The 16370-nt window shown below is 37.6% G+C and overlaps 1 protein-coding gene across 3 annotated transcripts in view; it reads left to right on the forward strand.

Moving 5' to 3' along the window:
* brinp2 (bone morphogenetic protein/retinoic acid inducible neural-specific 2) overlaps positions 1 to 16370 on the forward strand; it is a 186485-nt gene that overhangs the window by 121697 nt on the left and 48418 nt on the right. For all 3 annotated transcript variants that reach the window (XM_081597761.1, XM_081597762.1, XM_081597763.1), the window contains exon 5: positions 4888 to 4993. In XM_081597761.1, the coding sequence (XP_081453887.1) occupies positions 4888 to 4993 (106 nt within the window). The remainder of the gene's footprint in view (positions 1 to 4887; positions 4994 to 16370) is intronic.

Consider the following 16370-nt stretch of genomic DNA (forward strand, 5'->3'; position numbering starts at 1 on the left):
TCCTCTGGGGAGGCGCTGAAAGCCCGATGTGTACTCAGCTGAGAGCGCAGCTCAAAGCTCTGATGCTTCATGGTCCCTGCAGACAAAGTGTGTTGACTCAAAAATGTCTTGCTTGGAGGAATAATAAATATGAAGTAAGTATCTATTTTTTTTATCACAAAAGTCGAAACATTTTACGTGATTAGTTATTGAACCTTCTCCAACGTAACAATAACTCATCAGTGATTTGTGGTGGACGTAGCGTCTCTATTTGTAAAACGTTGACCTGCCGATGTTACTTGTAGCTAAACTGAATTATCTTAATAAACTATAACAAGAAGATCTAAGAGTAGATCCTTATTAACCCTTAAGAGATGGGGTCCATTGAAACCCCGGAGCTTTTCACTCTGTGCGCAGTCCAGCAGGGTTGCACTGACCCTGCGTGCGCTTTTGTGAGTTTTTTTTCCGGGAACTGACGGTCTGTTGGGACACCCCCCCGATTCCCTGCTGTCAGACTGTGACATTTGCCGCCCTCCTCCTGAGCGTCGTGCTAAGACACCAGGAGGGTTAAAACACAAGGTTGACAAGTTGTTCATGATGCCAATTAGTATTAGTGTAAGAAAACCCAGCTGATTGCCTCAAGCCACAGACGTTGCAGCAATCAGGGCTGCAAACAGTTCTTTTGATACCTCTACACATTTAGTTTGCCTCCAACGTTCACTATCTGCAGTTTTTTTTTTCTGTGAGGGAGAAGGCTGTGTGCATATTTTGATAATTTAATTTTCTTGTCAGATACCATAGACAAGTCAAAAAAAAAGAAATTAGTAGTTTATATAGTAGTTTTATTCTTAAGTTTACATACCAAGTAAGAAATATGCTACATGAATGTTTTTCAGTTTCAAATGAACTAAATTTACATTTCTCTTCATGTGTTTGACTACAAAAAAGAAAGACAATACATGTTTTTAATGCGCATGTTGTATTTAAAAGTAAAAATCAAAGAACATTTTTTTTCTTTTTTTGGTTGTTTTCATATATCAATTCTTATGTGAAAATCTAATTAACAAAATATGTACAGACTAAGATGTTTGTTTACACTTTTGCACTACCTCCACCAAATGTAGTTTAGTATTGGCAGAGAGGATTTGGCATATTTTCATGTTTTCTACCCTCTCGACTATGCAGTTCAACTCTCAATTGAATTTTCCATGCAGCTATTCAACCACTTAGGTGAAAGTAAACAGGCTGTCAAATGACAACATTTATTGCCAAGATGTGTTGTGAGAACATGGAAATCATTAATTAACTACAGTTTCCTTTTTATGCTTGGTGTGTGTGGCTACAGAAACAATGTCGGCATCATAAACCTTAAATTGCAGAAAGTTTGGAGAACTGAGCTTGTTTTGCTCAGTATGAGAGCTTCAAAGTCTAAGTTGACAGATGAATGCTCAGGAGATTTTTACTGCTCAAATAACAAGGCAAGAATATTTGCTTCTTACAATGGAGCTAAGAACTAAGAGCGGCTTACCCTCACAAAGTTCAGTGAGTACCAGTGGATATGACTATTTCTGTGTTACCTCCAAAGATGCGGTGTTTTCTTTTGTGTCAAGTGATGGGAGTCAACTCACAGGAGACTTAGCATAAAAAATATAGTTCCCTTTAAAAGAGATGACATTTTGTTCCCCCGTCTTCATTTTTTAGCAGCACTATAAAATAAGCTAACAATAAGTGAACATGAAACAACAACATGAAACTGTTGGCACTTGGTTATAATGAATTCACTGGCTGGAAATGTTAATGCAAATTTGGAGATTCCAACTGGCCAATCACAGGTCAGAGTTGGGGGGGAAAAATTATAATTGGCACAAATAAAAGCTAGTCAACTTACTTGCTTGGCTAAATGCTAGTTGCTAATTGTGAAACCTTGAACAAAGAATATAATCTAAATGGTAAATGAAAAGTCCTCACTGCACACCAGGCAGTCGTGGTCTCAAACGCACTCAAATTGTTTCCATTTTTTTCAGTGAGGTGATGGTTCATTTAAATTCTGCTTTATGCATCTAACATGATGATTCAATGCAAAATTTGCTTTGTTATTTTGTGCTTAGTTGGAAGAAGACTGATTTGCGAAATACAAGAGGTCAGTCAGTGTGTGGAGGCAAAGAAAGGGAGGCGGCATGAGTCAGAATCAGACCCTCAAACTAATTTGGTCGTTTAGTTTCCAACGAGGACCGGACTTTATAGTTAGGCTATCAACATGAGAAAAACTAATTCAATACAAACATGTTTTTGGATGATTAATAAAAAAATATATAAGTCAAACGTTTGGTTTTTTCCATAACACAATTTTGGAACCACATTCGCTGCTTGAGCAAGAAACTAAGAAAAAAGGCCTCTTCCTGTTTCACACATCTTCTGTTGCCTCATGCCTTTATCTCTGTTATCTTTAACTCGATCATGACACTGTCTCTCTCTCTCTCCTATTTTTGTATATATTTGACAGATTTTTGAGATGTGTATCACCCACACTGCCTTGAAGGATAACTTCTATTTCGTTTGATAATAGATGCAATCTTAAGGCACGCAGAGTGAGAAGATATAAGCAACAAGACGGCTGCACAGGCTGCATCTTTTTCCAGATAGGCCACTTAGCTGAAGAATCGCTTTGCTAGAGGCCACATCCATCCTCTGACGCTGTGCTATTTTGAACACTCACATAGGAAATGAACCATTTGTCATATTCATATTTCTTCTTTTTGAGAAACCTTTTTTTTTTTTTTCCAGTTCCTGTGTTCCTCCTATTCTTCACTTTCCCTTCATGCACTTGACTTGTCTCTGTGTTACTCTTATTATTGTTTGATCCCCAATTAGCCACCGTTAGCATTGAATTTGCATGAGAAATCTGGGGCAAAGCTGTTCATATATTTTCTCTTGATTCTCAAGAACTGATATCCAGGTCGCAGGTTTAAGCCAAATAAATATTTTACTGGTCTTCAGTGCAGATATTTCAGTGACATCCGACATGGGCATAAATTTGTTGCTATTCCCTCGCGACAGAAAATGCTGCTTGTGTTTCTTACTTGTAAGTTCTGACTTCTGTAAAGAACTTCATACTGTTTGCCTGCATGCAGGCTTCACATTGAGTCATTCAGCTTTCTAAAGCATGGAGCAGAGTTTTAGTCCTGTTCCTAGTAGCACTGTGGTGTTTTCTAGGGCACATAGTGGTAATTGTGTTTCATTATTGATTCGTTCTGAATCTCTTTAAGGGCTTGTATTTCTATGACGCTGTAGCAAGACAATAGTGGTCAGTTATTACTGAAAGGTGTAATTAGACAAATATATCACAGACGGAGAATAAAAGATGGGGTAAAATGTGTAGAGCTGCAACAGTAATGGACAAGCGCTTTGGCAGCTTAGTGGCACAGTGTTTGGAGATTCATCTTAGGCCTTTTAATTTAATACACTCGAAACTCTGTTCACTCTGGCAGTGAGTCTGAGCATGCATGGATCTGAGCATACTTTATTATTCCTCCATCTCTCTGTTGTAGATCCCCCTGTGTTTTAATGGTGTGGGAGGACACTGTAGCTTTGTGGGGCCCTAAAAAGTATTCATATGTCTGGTAGAGTAAGAGTTGGCATTAACTGTATTCAACCAAGGTTGCTTCTTACAGGAAATAGGACAAGTATCTCTCAAAAAGTCCTAGCTATAATTTCCGAGTAATCCAGCGAACAATTGTCTGGGAGGCACAGATATTCAGGGTTCTATAAATATGGTCTACAAGATGATGACGGGATAGCAAACCTAACATACCACTCGCCGATGCAGAAAAGCATTGTGAACTGAAGTTATTTTATGGATAGGGTTTATGCTGACTCACTGACTAAACTGGTCCGATTCACTTAATTCACAGCTGTTTTTCTTCTACAACGTATAATCTTTTTTTTTCATCCTCCTGTTTGCATGGAACAACTCCTTGAGGTTTTTGTTTTGGGGGTGTTGTTAACACAGTCAGTGTGGGTGAAGTCCACGCATGGAATAATTTCAGTCAGAAGTGTTTTTGATGAGTTTCTAGAAAATCATCTGAGTTTGCAGTATTTCTAGTAAACCACCTGCCTGTTAATGATTCATTTATTTGGCAGCAACGAGTGTCGGGATTCATTTGAGTCAGATTAATGGAGACCTTAGACATGTGGTCCTTCATTAAATATGAAACATAATGATAATCACTAAGGAGAACGTTTCAGAAACCAAACAGTTCCAATGTGAATTTCACACCTTTTGTCCAAATATGCATTCACTATATAACAGACATGTTTCAGCAAACTTGATAATTATTATTATTATTATTTTTGCCATTTTCTGACTAAAATAAAACAATTTATTGGGGAAGACAAAGTTTTGAACAAAAACCTTTATGTAGCTTTAAATCCACGGAGCCACAATTTAACTTACACAAACCCAATAGCAGGTATTTTTAAGAGTGCTTGAAATAAAGCAGACTCCATCATATTTATCATTATGCACAAGCAAATCATTGTTGAATGCCAACTTACTCAATATAGCACTCCTTCCTTCGACAAAACCGCTTTAATGTTAATTCATAAACATGTTTCTCTCCTCTCTTATTCTATTGTTCTCCACACAGCAGCCCACACATCGCAGGCAGCTGTGGCTGCAGGTGTTGTAGTCTAAAGCAAAAATGCTAGATTGTTTTTTTTTTTCCTGCTCTCAGAGGGCTTTACTTCATCTAGCCTACTGCTTGCTGTCACAACTGCCACAAGCTGTACTCTAAGCCATCAAAGACGGCAACAAACATCTCCCTTGTTTATTGCTAACGTAATGGTAACACATTCAGCACATGTATTGTACGTGATGTTAAATAGACCTTCTCTTTCCTTTCCCTCCAGGTAACGGAAACGAGAACGGGTCCTCTCGGCTGCAGTAACTACGACAGCTTGGACTCCGTTAGCTCGGTGTTGGTGCACAGCCCGGAAAATAAGATCCACTTAAAGGGTAAGGCCCCCCACGAACACCAATACATACACATGGTGTACGTGCAGCTTAATGCGGTAAGCATGCGCACGCAGCCTCAACCCTGCGGAGAAGGTCCACTGATGGAATAAAATTAACCGTACGCGCACACGCTTAAGCACACAGAAATTCACGGCATCCGTCCATCCCACCTGCCTGCCAACTCTCTCACCTCTGGTGTTGTTGGCTTGGATGACCCTTTACTTTACGCTGCAGTAGTTTATATGTCTGTTTCTGCCTGACCGGCTTTCGGTCTCGTAGGAAATCTGTTATTTTACCAGGCTGCAGATAGCCCAGACCCACGCTGACCTTAGCCTAATCCCTCCAAACCCGTCTACAAAACTCTGTAAACAAGTAAAACTCAGGTGGTTTAATTTCAAAATTATATTCCTGTTTATTTGCATTCTTGAGAAAATTTTCAACAAATGAAATCAGGTGGTGGTGGGTAAAGAATGGACGTATTGGCGGAATAACAAATTACCTTGACTTTTTTTGTCAAACACAGTGTGACAATGGCCGTCTGTGGAGGCAAGCCTTTATTTATCTTGCAAATAAATAAAAGTTCTACCAATTGCAAGAACATTGTAATAAGTACAATAAAGTACTTTTTTTTTTTTTACAAAGACAAATCCAGAAAAAAAAGACACCTATTTCAAGGCCATGTTAGCTTAACCAGTCGGTGTCTGTATTTAGTTGAAAGATGTTGAAGAATGGTATTTTTAAATCTACAAATTTTGCTTCAACACAGAAAGTTTAACTTGACTATCTCAACTGATTAACCTTAATTAACAACTTCCCAATCACATTTAGTCATTTATCAAAGTTAGGGGGACTTATGTGATTTTGTGCCAAGAGAATCTTACATTATTAGAACCACAAAAACTTTCTCAGAAAGCACCAACAGGTTGCTATCAGTATGCTATTTTGTCTCCTAACAACGGGTTATGCTATTATCATGCCCTCTAGATATTAAGGTGAATTCTTTAAAATAATACATAGTATCTATGCTTGAGATTCTCATTTTGCAAAAAAGGAAGTAGTTCTTGAGTTATATTGTTGTTTTGAAGATGTTATCCACTAATGACTGCTTCTCAGCTAACTGAAAACACCTTGTTATGTACACGTTAAAAAACTCCTCCACTCATTTTAAATTGCCATTTTAAAAAGCATTTCTGGTATTCTCCTCATCAGACAGAATATGAACGATTTAAAAGCACTATGAGAAATTTCCAGCTGCTACATCCAGGAAACTTCATTCCTGCAAATGCCTTTGAAACATCATCGATTTTCTATATTTATGTGAAGGTTTTGTGAAAAATAGCTTAACTGATATAAACTTATGTCAATACACAACACAAATCTTAGTGGTAAAAATATAATATTGACAAACTTGTGCAGCATTTCCAGTCCACTGCTGCAGTCTGGTGGTTCTTCTGCTTCACTTTGAGAGCATGGGGAATGTGAAAAGTGGACGGCCCTTTCTCCAAGAGCTTCCCCATTTTTAATAGATTTTGATTTTATCGTTTTAACAACTCATTACCCCTCATTTACAATTATATAAAAATAAATACTTTTTTGTTTCTGCTGTCAAAAATGTGCTAGTCGAAAGTGATTACATATATATGTATACATTTAGTTATTTAGTATGCAAATAATTTGGACATAACTGGTAAAAGGTGGCAAAGTGATCCCAATCTGATCGTTGCTATGTTCAGACTTTGCATTGATTTTCATTTGTGAAATACATAATATGCCACTTTGGCTGCATTATTGGTTAGAAGCAGTTTCAGGTGAATTTGCAACAGCATTATGTAAGGTTTGTTTGCATTTTAAATCTCATAGGTGCAACCTAAACAATGTGATTTCTCTCTATCTGCTTAGTGATTCTCTTTCTCTGTCTTTTGTGGCCAAGTTTGTCTACTCCAACACAAATTTGTGATGCGAAAACAAACGAAACCTGTCTGGAAGGATTTTCTAACCAAAGCTCATTATTCCAAAGGTCAAGAGGATAAGCGATAAAAATCAATTCAGCCTGAAACTGAGCAAAAATATAGAAAGTTATCTGGTATCAGTCTGTGATCTCCATGCATCTAGCATGTTTTGGTGTTGGTTTAGCATCTAATATTGATGGGAACAAATTTGCCTTTGATAAGTATTCAGAGAGTTCTTAGGATGCATCCTCTCAATTATTCATACAGACACATTTCCATATTTCATTTACCGTCTGAGCTCCTAGCATGTCTTTCTGGATTTGAGAGTTCAAAGCGCCAAACGCTGCTTTTGTCTCGAAGTTACAATTGCAGGAAAAGAAAAGAGCGAGAACAATGTGGTGGATTATTTTACACAGTAATATCCTAGTTTCATTTTTTTAATGGAGTCCTATTTACTAATACACCAAGCACATCTCCTGCTGGTTTCATAATAGGAACCATAATAGCCAACAATAGAAAAAGATCCTGTTGAGGTTAATTGCAATTTTATATGCATACAGATTTTGAAAAAAAAAAAGGCATAAATTAGCCAACTAAAGGAAGCCAAATGTCTCCATTAAAGGAAACGTTATTATAATCCTAAAGGTAATATGACAAATGTGTCTCAATAATTGTGCTATGATTTACTTCTGGGAAAGCTGATGAATCCATTTGGATTTCTTTGATAGAGTTCATAATGGCATTGTCTAGTTTATTAGAAAATCCACACTTTCACTGTGTGATGAGGGAAATGTTTTTGCGTCGTCAGTCCTCGAATGCTCGCATCACTTTGAGGTCAGAACTTGGTGAGGGGAAGGAGTCAGACAGGAGGCCTTCCTTTGTCTTTTTGCTCACCAAGTAGTTCTTCAAATGTTGGCCCTACTTCACAAGAATCATTTCTGTGATCACAGCTTGATTTTAAAAGTTGTCTGCCTGATGGTGCTTTACAAGCAACTGACAAAGTTATTTTTATTGCAGGGCTTTTCCCTTTCAGAATATTTTGGTCTAGCTATAATTTTATGAAAAGAGAGAACATCTTTGCTCAGAATATCAAACATACTTTTGCCACTCTCATCTTTCTGATTCTGTTTTCCACAGTGGTTTTTACCACTTTAAGACTTTGTTCTGGAGGCAAAACCCAAAAGCTACTCAAACTAGTTGAACTGGCAGCCGTCTTAATAGTAGAGGGGAAAGAAGCTAATGACAATATCTGCTTTAAGACTTAAGTTTAGTGCAATGATGCATTAAAATCAAAACAGTTAAATGTACCAGCTTGTTTACATCACCGTTGAGAGCTTTCTTCTGTCAACAGCCACTCTATTCACATCCATTCTCCTTTTTTTAAATTATTAATGTACTCTTGAAATTTTAGCTCAGTACTACTAAAGGCTCTCATTACCACCTATGTCTTGCACCAAAACACATCCAACAAAAACGTAGCTTTACATAAAACATGTGAAAGCATAGTTATAGAGGATTAAATATTTTTACCACGTTTTACACTGTTATGCAGATATCGGCCAATTATATAGTTTTGTCAGTTTAAGAATTTTTTTTTATAAAAATGCCACTCTATTTAATTGCTAGATAAATTTAAATGTAAAATAAAATGTTTACAGAAAAAAAGCTGCAAACATCGTCTAAAGTTTCAGAGCTATCTTCCTCTGCTCACTCACTTTCCTTTTGCACCATATCACTTAATATTCATTTAATTTTATTTGATAATTTCAAAATATATGGGTTCCAACTAAATAATTTAAAGCAGGAAACTCTGATTTTATGCTAAGTGTGAGATTGCTTAATCATTCCTTTTTATATCATAAGTGCATAAAAAAAGACTTAAGACGTGTTTCTGTGATCGGGTATCAATCATTTATATTAGGAACAGAGAGCAGTCATCATTGCACAGCTCTGCAGTTAGAAAGAATATTTCAAAACACAGACAACCTGACAACAAAAATTATATTATAAATTATTTCTAGTGCATTATGTCGTTGCTAATCTAAATTATTGCAGTTAGCATAGTGAAAGCAGTCTCTATTTGAAATTTGTGAATGAATCAGTTTTCAAACCTTCTCATTATCGTCAAGTTTCTTGACAATAGGAAGACCGAATGTTGCCTAGGTGTAATGAAAAAAAATATTGATGGGGAGGAAGAAAAAGTAAAAGATTCAATGTTGAAATATGATTATCCCCTCCAGCTGCCTGACCCCGTCATTTCCTGCTAGAGTTGCCCTATAAACTTATATTGACAAGCTTTGACTCAGAATAAAACCGAGGCTAAGCATGTTCAAAACCTTAAAGTTTTTACTGTTTGTCCTTGAAGCGAATATTAAACCTTAAGTGTCACAGATATTGCTGAATAAATATCGGTTTTCTCCACAAAGTGAACCATAGTTTACTTTTCCGTTGCAAGGTCAAGTCCTGTGTCTTTGTGTTCATCCATCTTTTCTAAAGTGAGGAATATTATTAGTTTAAGACCCAGAGAGACCGTTGGTATTAAGAAAGGTTAAAGAGAAAAGGGAAAAAGCCATGTAGTGCAAAATTAATCAGAACTGTTCTGAAGGCTTTGTTCACTGTCTGACATATTCGTTAAAAGCAGAATCAGTGTGCAGGTTGTCGAGTGGATCGTTAAAGCGCAATACTTTTCAAATTCTGAAACAATAAATGAGAAAAAAAATCTTCATACTCTTTTGTTTTCAATTCTAGAAAAAGAAAAAAAACATAATAATTGGAGCTGAATGATACGAGTTTGTCCCCAGAAAACAAACAGAAGTGTTTGTTTTACAAATATGAGTATTTACAGTTTCAAGCAAGAAACGTTTAAAACAAAAACGAACTGTAAGGATCTTCAGACTTCATATCCTGGGTAGACATTTCATTCTACAAATGCAATAATGTATTATGTTTTTTTATTAATTTTTTTCACATTGATTTTGTAATGGAAAAAAAAGGGGAGCCCTACTAATGACCAGGGGCAAACTCTTACTCCTATTTTCTCTAATTGGCTTGATGACTTCCATTCCTGCCCTTCCAAAGCAACTTGGTCCCGGGAGCCAAGTTGATAAAAACGAGGTTGTAAAAGCTGTTTCTAGACCAAGTTAAGCCTGCACTGAAGTATCAAGTCTCCTAAGAAATAATTATGGCAGAAACTTTGGACTATTTTGTATCAGTTCTCTGCACAAGATACATTTTAATTAGAGCTTGGACGTCGTCTTGTGCTTTTTTAAAAAAAAAGGTCACTGTGTGCCAAACTTCTTAAAGTATGCTTCTCAGTAGTTCTTAAATTCTTTCAATCGTTATAAATATGATGCTTCTTCATAACGGAAAGAAGAAACACTTTTGTTTTTTAAAATATCTGTGGCAATTATAAAACAGAAGATTCTGTCCTGATGCATCTGGACAGAAACGTTTCTGGTGTCCCTTTTTCCTTGGTCACTTATGTGCACTTAGCGTTTCCTTTTCGATAATTTTTCTGTTATTCACAAGATTGAGAACAGGAACCAGAGCCTAATACTAATGCAGCGACGCCTTGGCTGCCTGGTTAAAAAATGGCTAAGCCCTCGTGCGAGTGATTGTTCTAAGAGACACCAGAGTTTGACATGTGCTTAGTAGGCTGGATGCTGCAGATCAGAGAAGAAAAACCCATCTACTTCGTGTTTGTCCATGAAGACACAAGCTGATTATTTACTCAAATTAAGGCTCTTGGTAATACTAACTGCAGCACAATAATTATAAAACAACACAAAAGAGGCTTAAATGGCAAAGAAAGAAGGTCTTCAAAAGCCAAGTGTCCTTCCAGGCCTAAACTTGCCTGGGACTTTCCTCCAAATGTGGAGGAAAGTTTTTTCCTCTGAGGAAAAAAAAATCTGAATAGGGCTGGTGTCTGATAACTTTATTGGGGAGACAAGGAAATATGGTAAAAACAATGTTTTCTATGTAGCACACTGGGGAACGCTCTGTCTTAAGAGTGTTTCATTATAGGGGAACAATGTAAAGTGCCAGCAACATCTAAACATTTTTGGACGTATCAAACTGCAACTTGCTATAATTAAATACCACAGTGGTTTAAATGTTAGGTTTAGGGCTCGGCCTTTCTTTTGTTTTACTGTAATAAAGACTATACGTATTCTCCAACACCATATAAAGTTGCCTTCGTACTTTTATCTTGAGGTCAAAGTGGAGCTTTCGAAACAATATTCCCCAATCCTCAACTCCCCAATTTTTATATGTTTTTGCAATTTTTATTACCTTCAAAATGAAACCTTCCAAGTTATTAGCTATGGTCCTCTCTTGTGTGTGTGTGTGTGGGTGGCATTCTTTGAGATGCGTGCATCCAGAAACCCATCAAGAGTCTAGTAAAAGTCCAGTAACAATAGACAGAACTGTGTGGGAGGAGGCGGCAACTCAGAAATATACCAGTTGGTGGAAAAACTGGCTGACGCACAAATGTACGATCTCAAAACTTAGGAAAGTGTTCTTGCTTTCAGTGCTGTACTTCATGTTGTCGAAGGTTTGGTGAAAAATTCTGATGGAGAGTAAAATCTGCTCTTTGGGGCAAGTGTAGGATGAGTGCTTGTTGAAACGCAGTGTTGTAGAAGTTAGAATAAAGCAATACATGTGATTAATTCCTGGTCAGATGACTGGTGTAGCTACTTCTGACAGAAGAGAGAGAAACATCTAGATGACTGTTAGGTGGGTCTAATTTTTCTTCACAAATGCCTGATTTTGCTGGTTAAGGCACAAGTTGCCCGTGTCCTGCATCCAGGTCACAAGACAGAACAGCACACGACAGGTTCATGAGATGACGACATTTTAGAAGTAACTAAGAATCTCCTTGTTTTTAAAGAGTAACATTTTTTAAAATCACAATCTGTGTTTCAGGAATCTACAATCAGTCTTACAGTTTGCTCAACCGCAATATCTGGCCTGGCCACAACAGTCTAAAAGAGACTATAAAACTCCCATTTAGAGGGTGTTGCCGAACACACCCACACACGCACCCACACACGCACGCACGCACGCAGACACGCACGCAACCCCCCCCCCCCACACACACACACGCACCCCCCCCCCACACACACACACACACACACAGTGTCTAATCTTGAGCAGAAGAACATTTTGTTAATAAATACAGTGAAACAATATGTTTTTTTGTAGTATGGATAAATTGTATGTAGGAGAGATTAAGAATTATGTTTCATTCAACCCATGTTTGTTTTTGATGGTGCTTATGACGAGGATTTCCAAAAGATAAAGTATTAAGTACAAAGTAATAAAAATTATGAAAGAACAGCTCTGACTCTTAATTTGTGAAACCCCAGAGTCACAATTAGAGCAATAAATAAATAAATGTCAGATCTGGCATCAGGTTTGAGCATTTAGTTTTATATTACCAAACACAGGTGCACTTAAGATAGTATTTAACAGCCAATATTTGTAAAATCTGTTTTTTAATTTGGATTACCGTTCAAAATAGACTAACCCAGCAGTCGTTTCATGCTGACCATTAGATCGGCGCTGAACTACGGCAGCCCAGTAGAACGATGAGTCTATGTCAGTGTCTGCCGGAAGCCCTTTTAGCCTCACAGTCACAGAACAAATGTCTCACAGTTTGTGTCACTATCCTCTACATACTGCGTAACCTTCCAATATGGTTGGACCGTTCCGTGCCTTGGTGAATGATCCTCTGATGCTGTGAAGTTGGGGCTGTGAAGAAGCCAAGCAGCTTTGTTGTCTGTGGCAGGTCAGCGCTGTTTGTGACTCTTTGTGTGCAGTGGAGCCGGTCGTGTGGCGCATGTAGCAATGTCTTTATAGCAAATCCTCATAAGCAGTAAATAAATATCAAGTCTTTCCACATGGCCAGCCACTATCTAAATACACTTTTTTTTTATGTCAAGTTCAAAGGTTAAAGGTAAATTGTGAAGTTAAGCTTGGGTTTTTGAAAAGCAACCCTATTTAAGACTCCAAGAATGTTGTTGGGTAGGATATAGATTTTTCTTTTACCTTCAAAAATGCAACCTTCTCTTATATGCAGTGAGTTTAAGACTTGAGATATTGATGAGAATAGCAGGTTAGAAGTAAATACCGAGGGCCACATTTTTCTTAAATGTCATCTTTACAACTTTAGTAGAAAATGGTTCAGGGCATATCCTACTAAATGTTTCTGTATAAAGTCTATTATCATTGCCATCATTAATTTTACTCAGGTAGGTGTAAAAAAATACTATTTAATAAAACTAATCAAGAGAAAATAAAAAGTACAGCATAGTAAAAGTACTCCTTCAAGTGCATTTTTTTCAAAAAGGGAGTCAAGTAAATGTAAATGAGTAAGTGTAACTAGATACTGCCCAGTCTAAGGTTGAGCAATTTTTTGGGAAAAATTTTGGGAAAAAGTTTCAGGTCGAGATATATTCTAAAAAATACTTGCAGCTGTAATTTCAGTGACTACATTACATGACTCTACATGTAGTATTAGTTCATCAGAGTGAACTAATTTGTGTTGACCCTTCACACTAAAATATTTATATACTTTGGAATTTGTAACGGTGTTAACAAAAGCTGAAAAACCTTCAAAAAGTGTGAATAGTTTCAAAAGATTCAGTTGTTTCCTGTTTTTCATAACCAGTGACATTTAAAGGTATGGATCTCTTCTATGGATTTAAATCGTTCATTTTCGTCATGAATTCGCCTTCTGCTTGTGAACCATATTGTTATAAAATTAAACCTACTGAAGCTTTTGCCCTTTTCTACCATTATGACAAATTAAGAATAAAGCCATTGCAATATTTAATTTAAATTACTCAGTTGGTTTGAGAGACATGTGGACTGGAATAGTTCTGTTCTCTGACATTAGACAAGCTTGTATTTAATGCTCCATTTCAGTCCACTTGGAGTCCTGTTCTGGAAAACGCTCGCCTCTTAACACGAGCTTGCATAAACTCAAGTGCGAGTTTATGCAAGCGCACAGATGAACGTGCAGGCTCACTTTTAATCAGAATGACACCATTGCCTGATGACAGCTGCAGGGTGGCCTTCATCCACCACAACTCCCCCCTGCAGCTCCATAAACAGGCCTTCAGAAGTTTCCTGGAATTTCTTCAATAGCGAGAGCGAGAGCATGGGGGACGGATGCCGCAGGACACTCGTGAGCTCCTGCAGGGTGAGAGGTCTGTCAAGTGACTCCCTTTTGCTTAGGTCTAAGTTTGGGCAGTCACTGAAACAAATACTCTGCACACAAGCTGTTTCTGTACACTGCACTGTATGAATGATTCATGTGCCGCTGGCATGCCAAATTTCTCACTGGTCCCTGCTCTGACATCACAGCGCTAGATGTCTCGACAGTAAAGGTTTCGGCAGACGAAAGATATAGGGAGAAATAGAAAGTGAGCCAGATAGAAGTCTGTCTGGTGGGGGGGAATAGTTTGTGACTCTGAAGTCTTTTTACCCTTTAAACTGACAGACCTGTTGGATATAGCTCCCTCAGCACCACACGGGGCCTTATCTCTTTGCAGCGTTACAGCTTTGCACTTTTCATGCATGCACAATGTAGTGGACTCTTTTGTGTACGAGCACAAAACTATCTCAGGAGAGCATAAAACAGCTGAGCTGAGGTAAATACGCATTCCAGCCAATGCAACAAGTCAGCAGAAAATTCAAGTCACAGTCGGAAGGAAGCGTTGTAACCAAGGAGGGAAAAGTCAGACAGAAAAAAGAAAAAAGAAAGGATGAGGCTTGGTATGTGACACAGGAGCATCTGTGCCATTGTGTGTACTCTTGCACACAAGACATTGAAGCCAGACGGATGCAAAACTCTCAGGCCCCGAGGGCAGGACGGCGGGCCGAGGGTACCAACGGCGCGTCCTGCAGAGACAAGAGTGCATTCCGGTGCAGCGGACTTAGCTCTTGGCAAAGCAGAGGCTTAAAATGAGCACGCAGTCACTCAAAGACATGCACCGATAACAGAGAGGTAGTGATCATTGGGTGGGTTTAAGAGCTTCAAATTGCCCAAAATGAAAAATGTGACCTCTGCAGGGGATTGAGAGATGGAAAGACAGGGAACCTGGGGGCAGCTATTTCTAGTCCAGTGGAGTGATCTAAATCTGGGGGTGGATGGAAGCAAAGTCTCATGGGCAATGACCCTAAAAGCCCCCATCAGAAAGAGGACACCCACAGGTTTTTCATGGCGGTAACTGGGGACCTGGTGTGATAAGGAGAGATAATACTGAAGATTAAAAGCAAGTGATGGGATTTTTTTTTTTCTTTTTTATCACTGTTTCGAGCCCTGTTGAAACAGAAGTGTAGCGCTCAGTGCAGTCTGGAATGTTCCAAGCTTTTGTCCTATTTGAAGCCTTTCTTTGGGTTGTTGAAAAGACAGACTTATATTTTACACACATGTATATCTGGACATGGTTCCATCCAAACAGCATTTACAAAAGATTTACTGAATTAGTTTTTTTTAATCAGATATTTGATCAATAATAATCTGCTGCTTATAGCCCAGGCGCCGACTTTTGGCTCATTATCAGCAGGTAGTTAAACGTTGAAAATATCGTAGTAAAGATAATTGATGGCTGTTTGATTCATTACCAGATTAAATTGGTTTCTCAGTTGTTGATATTCCCTTTACACAGAAACATGTAATTAATACATCACCGATTTTAGATTAATTAGAAACTGGACTGAAATAGGTAGCAAATTAATCTGGAACTCGGTGAAAGGGTAGCCTGGAGGCACAAAGATGAAAAGATGAAAGATCCTTTTCTGTTTTTAAGGCCTTTATTTTCATCTCCTTTTTTATTCTGGTTAAAGAATGTGGAAAATGTAAAGATTTGGGAAAACTGAACTAACAGCAAGGCCTTTTTTAACTTTAACATCCCTCAATTTAACAGCTTTTCTAATTAAACCAAGTTTGTATGTTATTTGAATCTGTGGAAATACATGTTTGAAAATAGAAAACTAATTTTAGTCATGGCTATAATTCTTGTATTGCTTTTGCCAGCAGTCATTCAAGAAAACCAATAACGTTTAGTGCATTACATGTCACTTTATTGTGTAAAGTGACACAATAAAGTGACACTTTACACTTTATTGTGTAAAGTGTCACAAATTAAATAATTTGTAGAATTATTTAAATTCTACAAATTTAAATACTTTGTAGAAAAAAAGTAAAAGTTCCAACATTGCATTTCTGGGAATCTGAACCTGTAACATTTTTAGAGAGAGCTAGGAAAACTCATTGCCACGAGGTTGGAAATTAAAATATATGCTGCAAATAGGCATCACTTTAATGAAATTTGAATAAAAGCAGCAATGTTGCAGAAATCACTCTATAATCTTTATCTCATTCTTTTGATATGTGAAACTAGTGAACATTTACTCACCTC

Source organism: Poecilia reticulata, chromosome 17 (assembly GCF_904066995.2).
Source record: "Poecilia reticulata chromosome 17, P_reticulata-male-v2, whole genome shotgun sequence".
NCBI classification, from domain to species: Eukaryota; Metazoa; Chordata; class Actinopteri; order Cyprinodontiformes; family Poeciliidae; genus Poecilia; species Poecilia reticulata.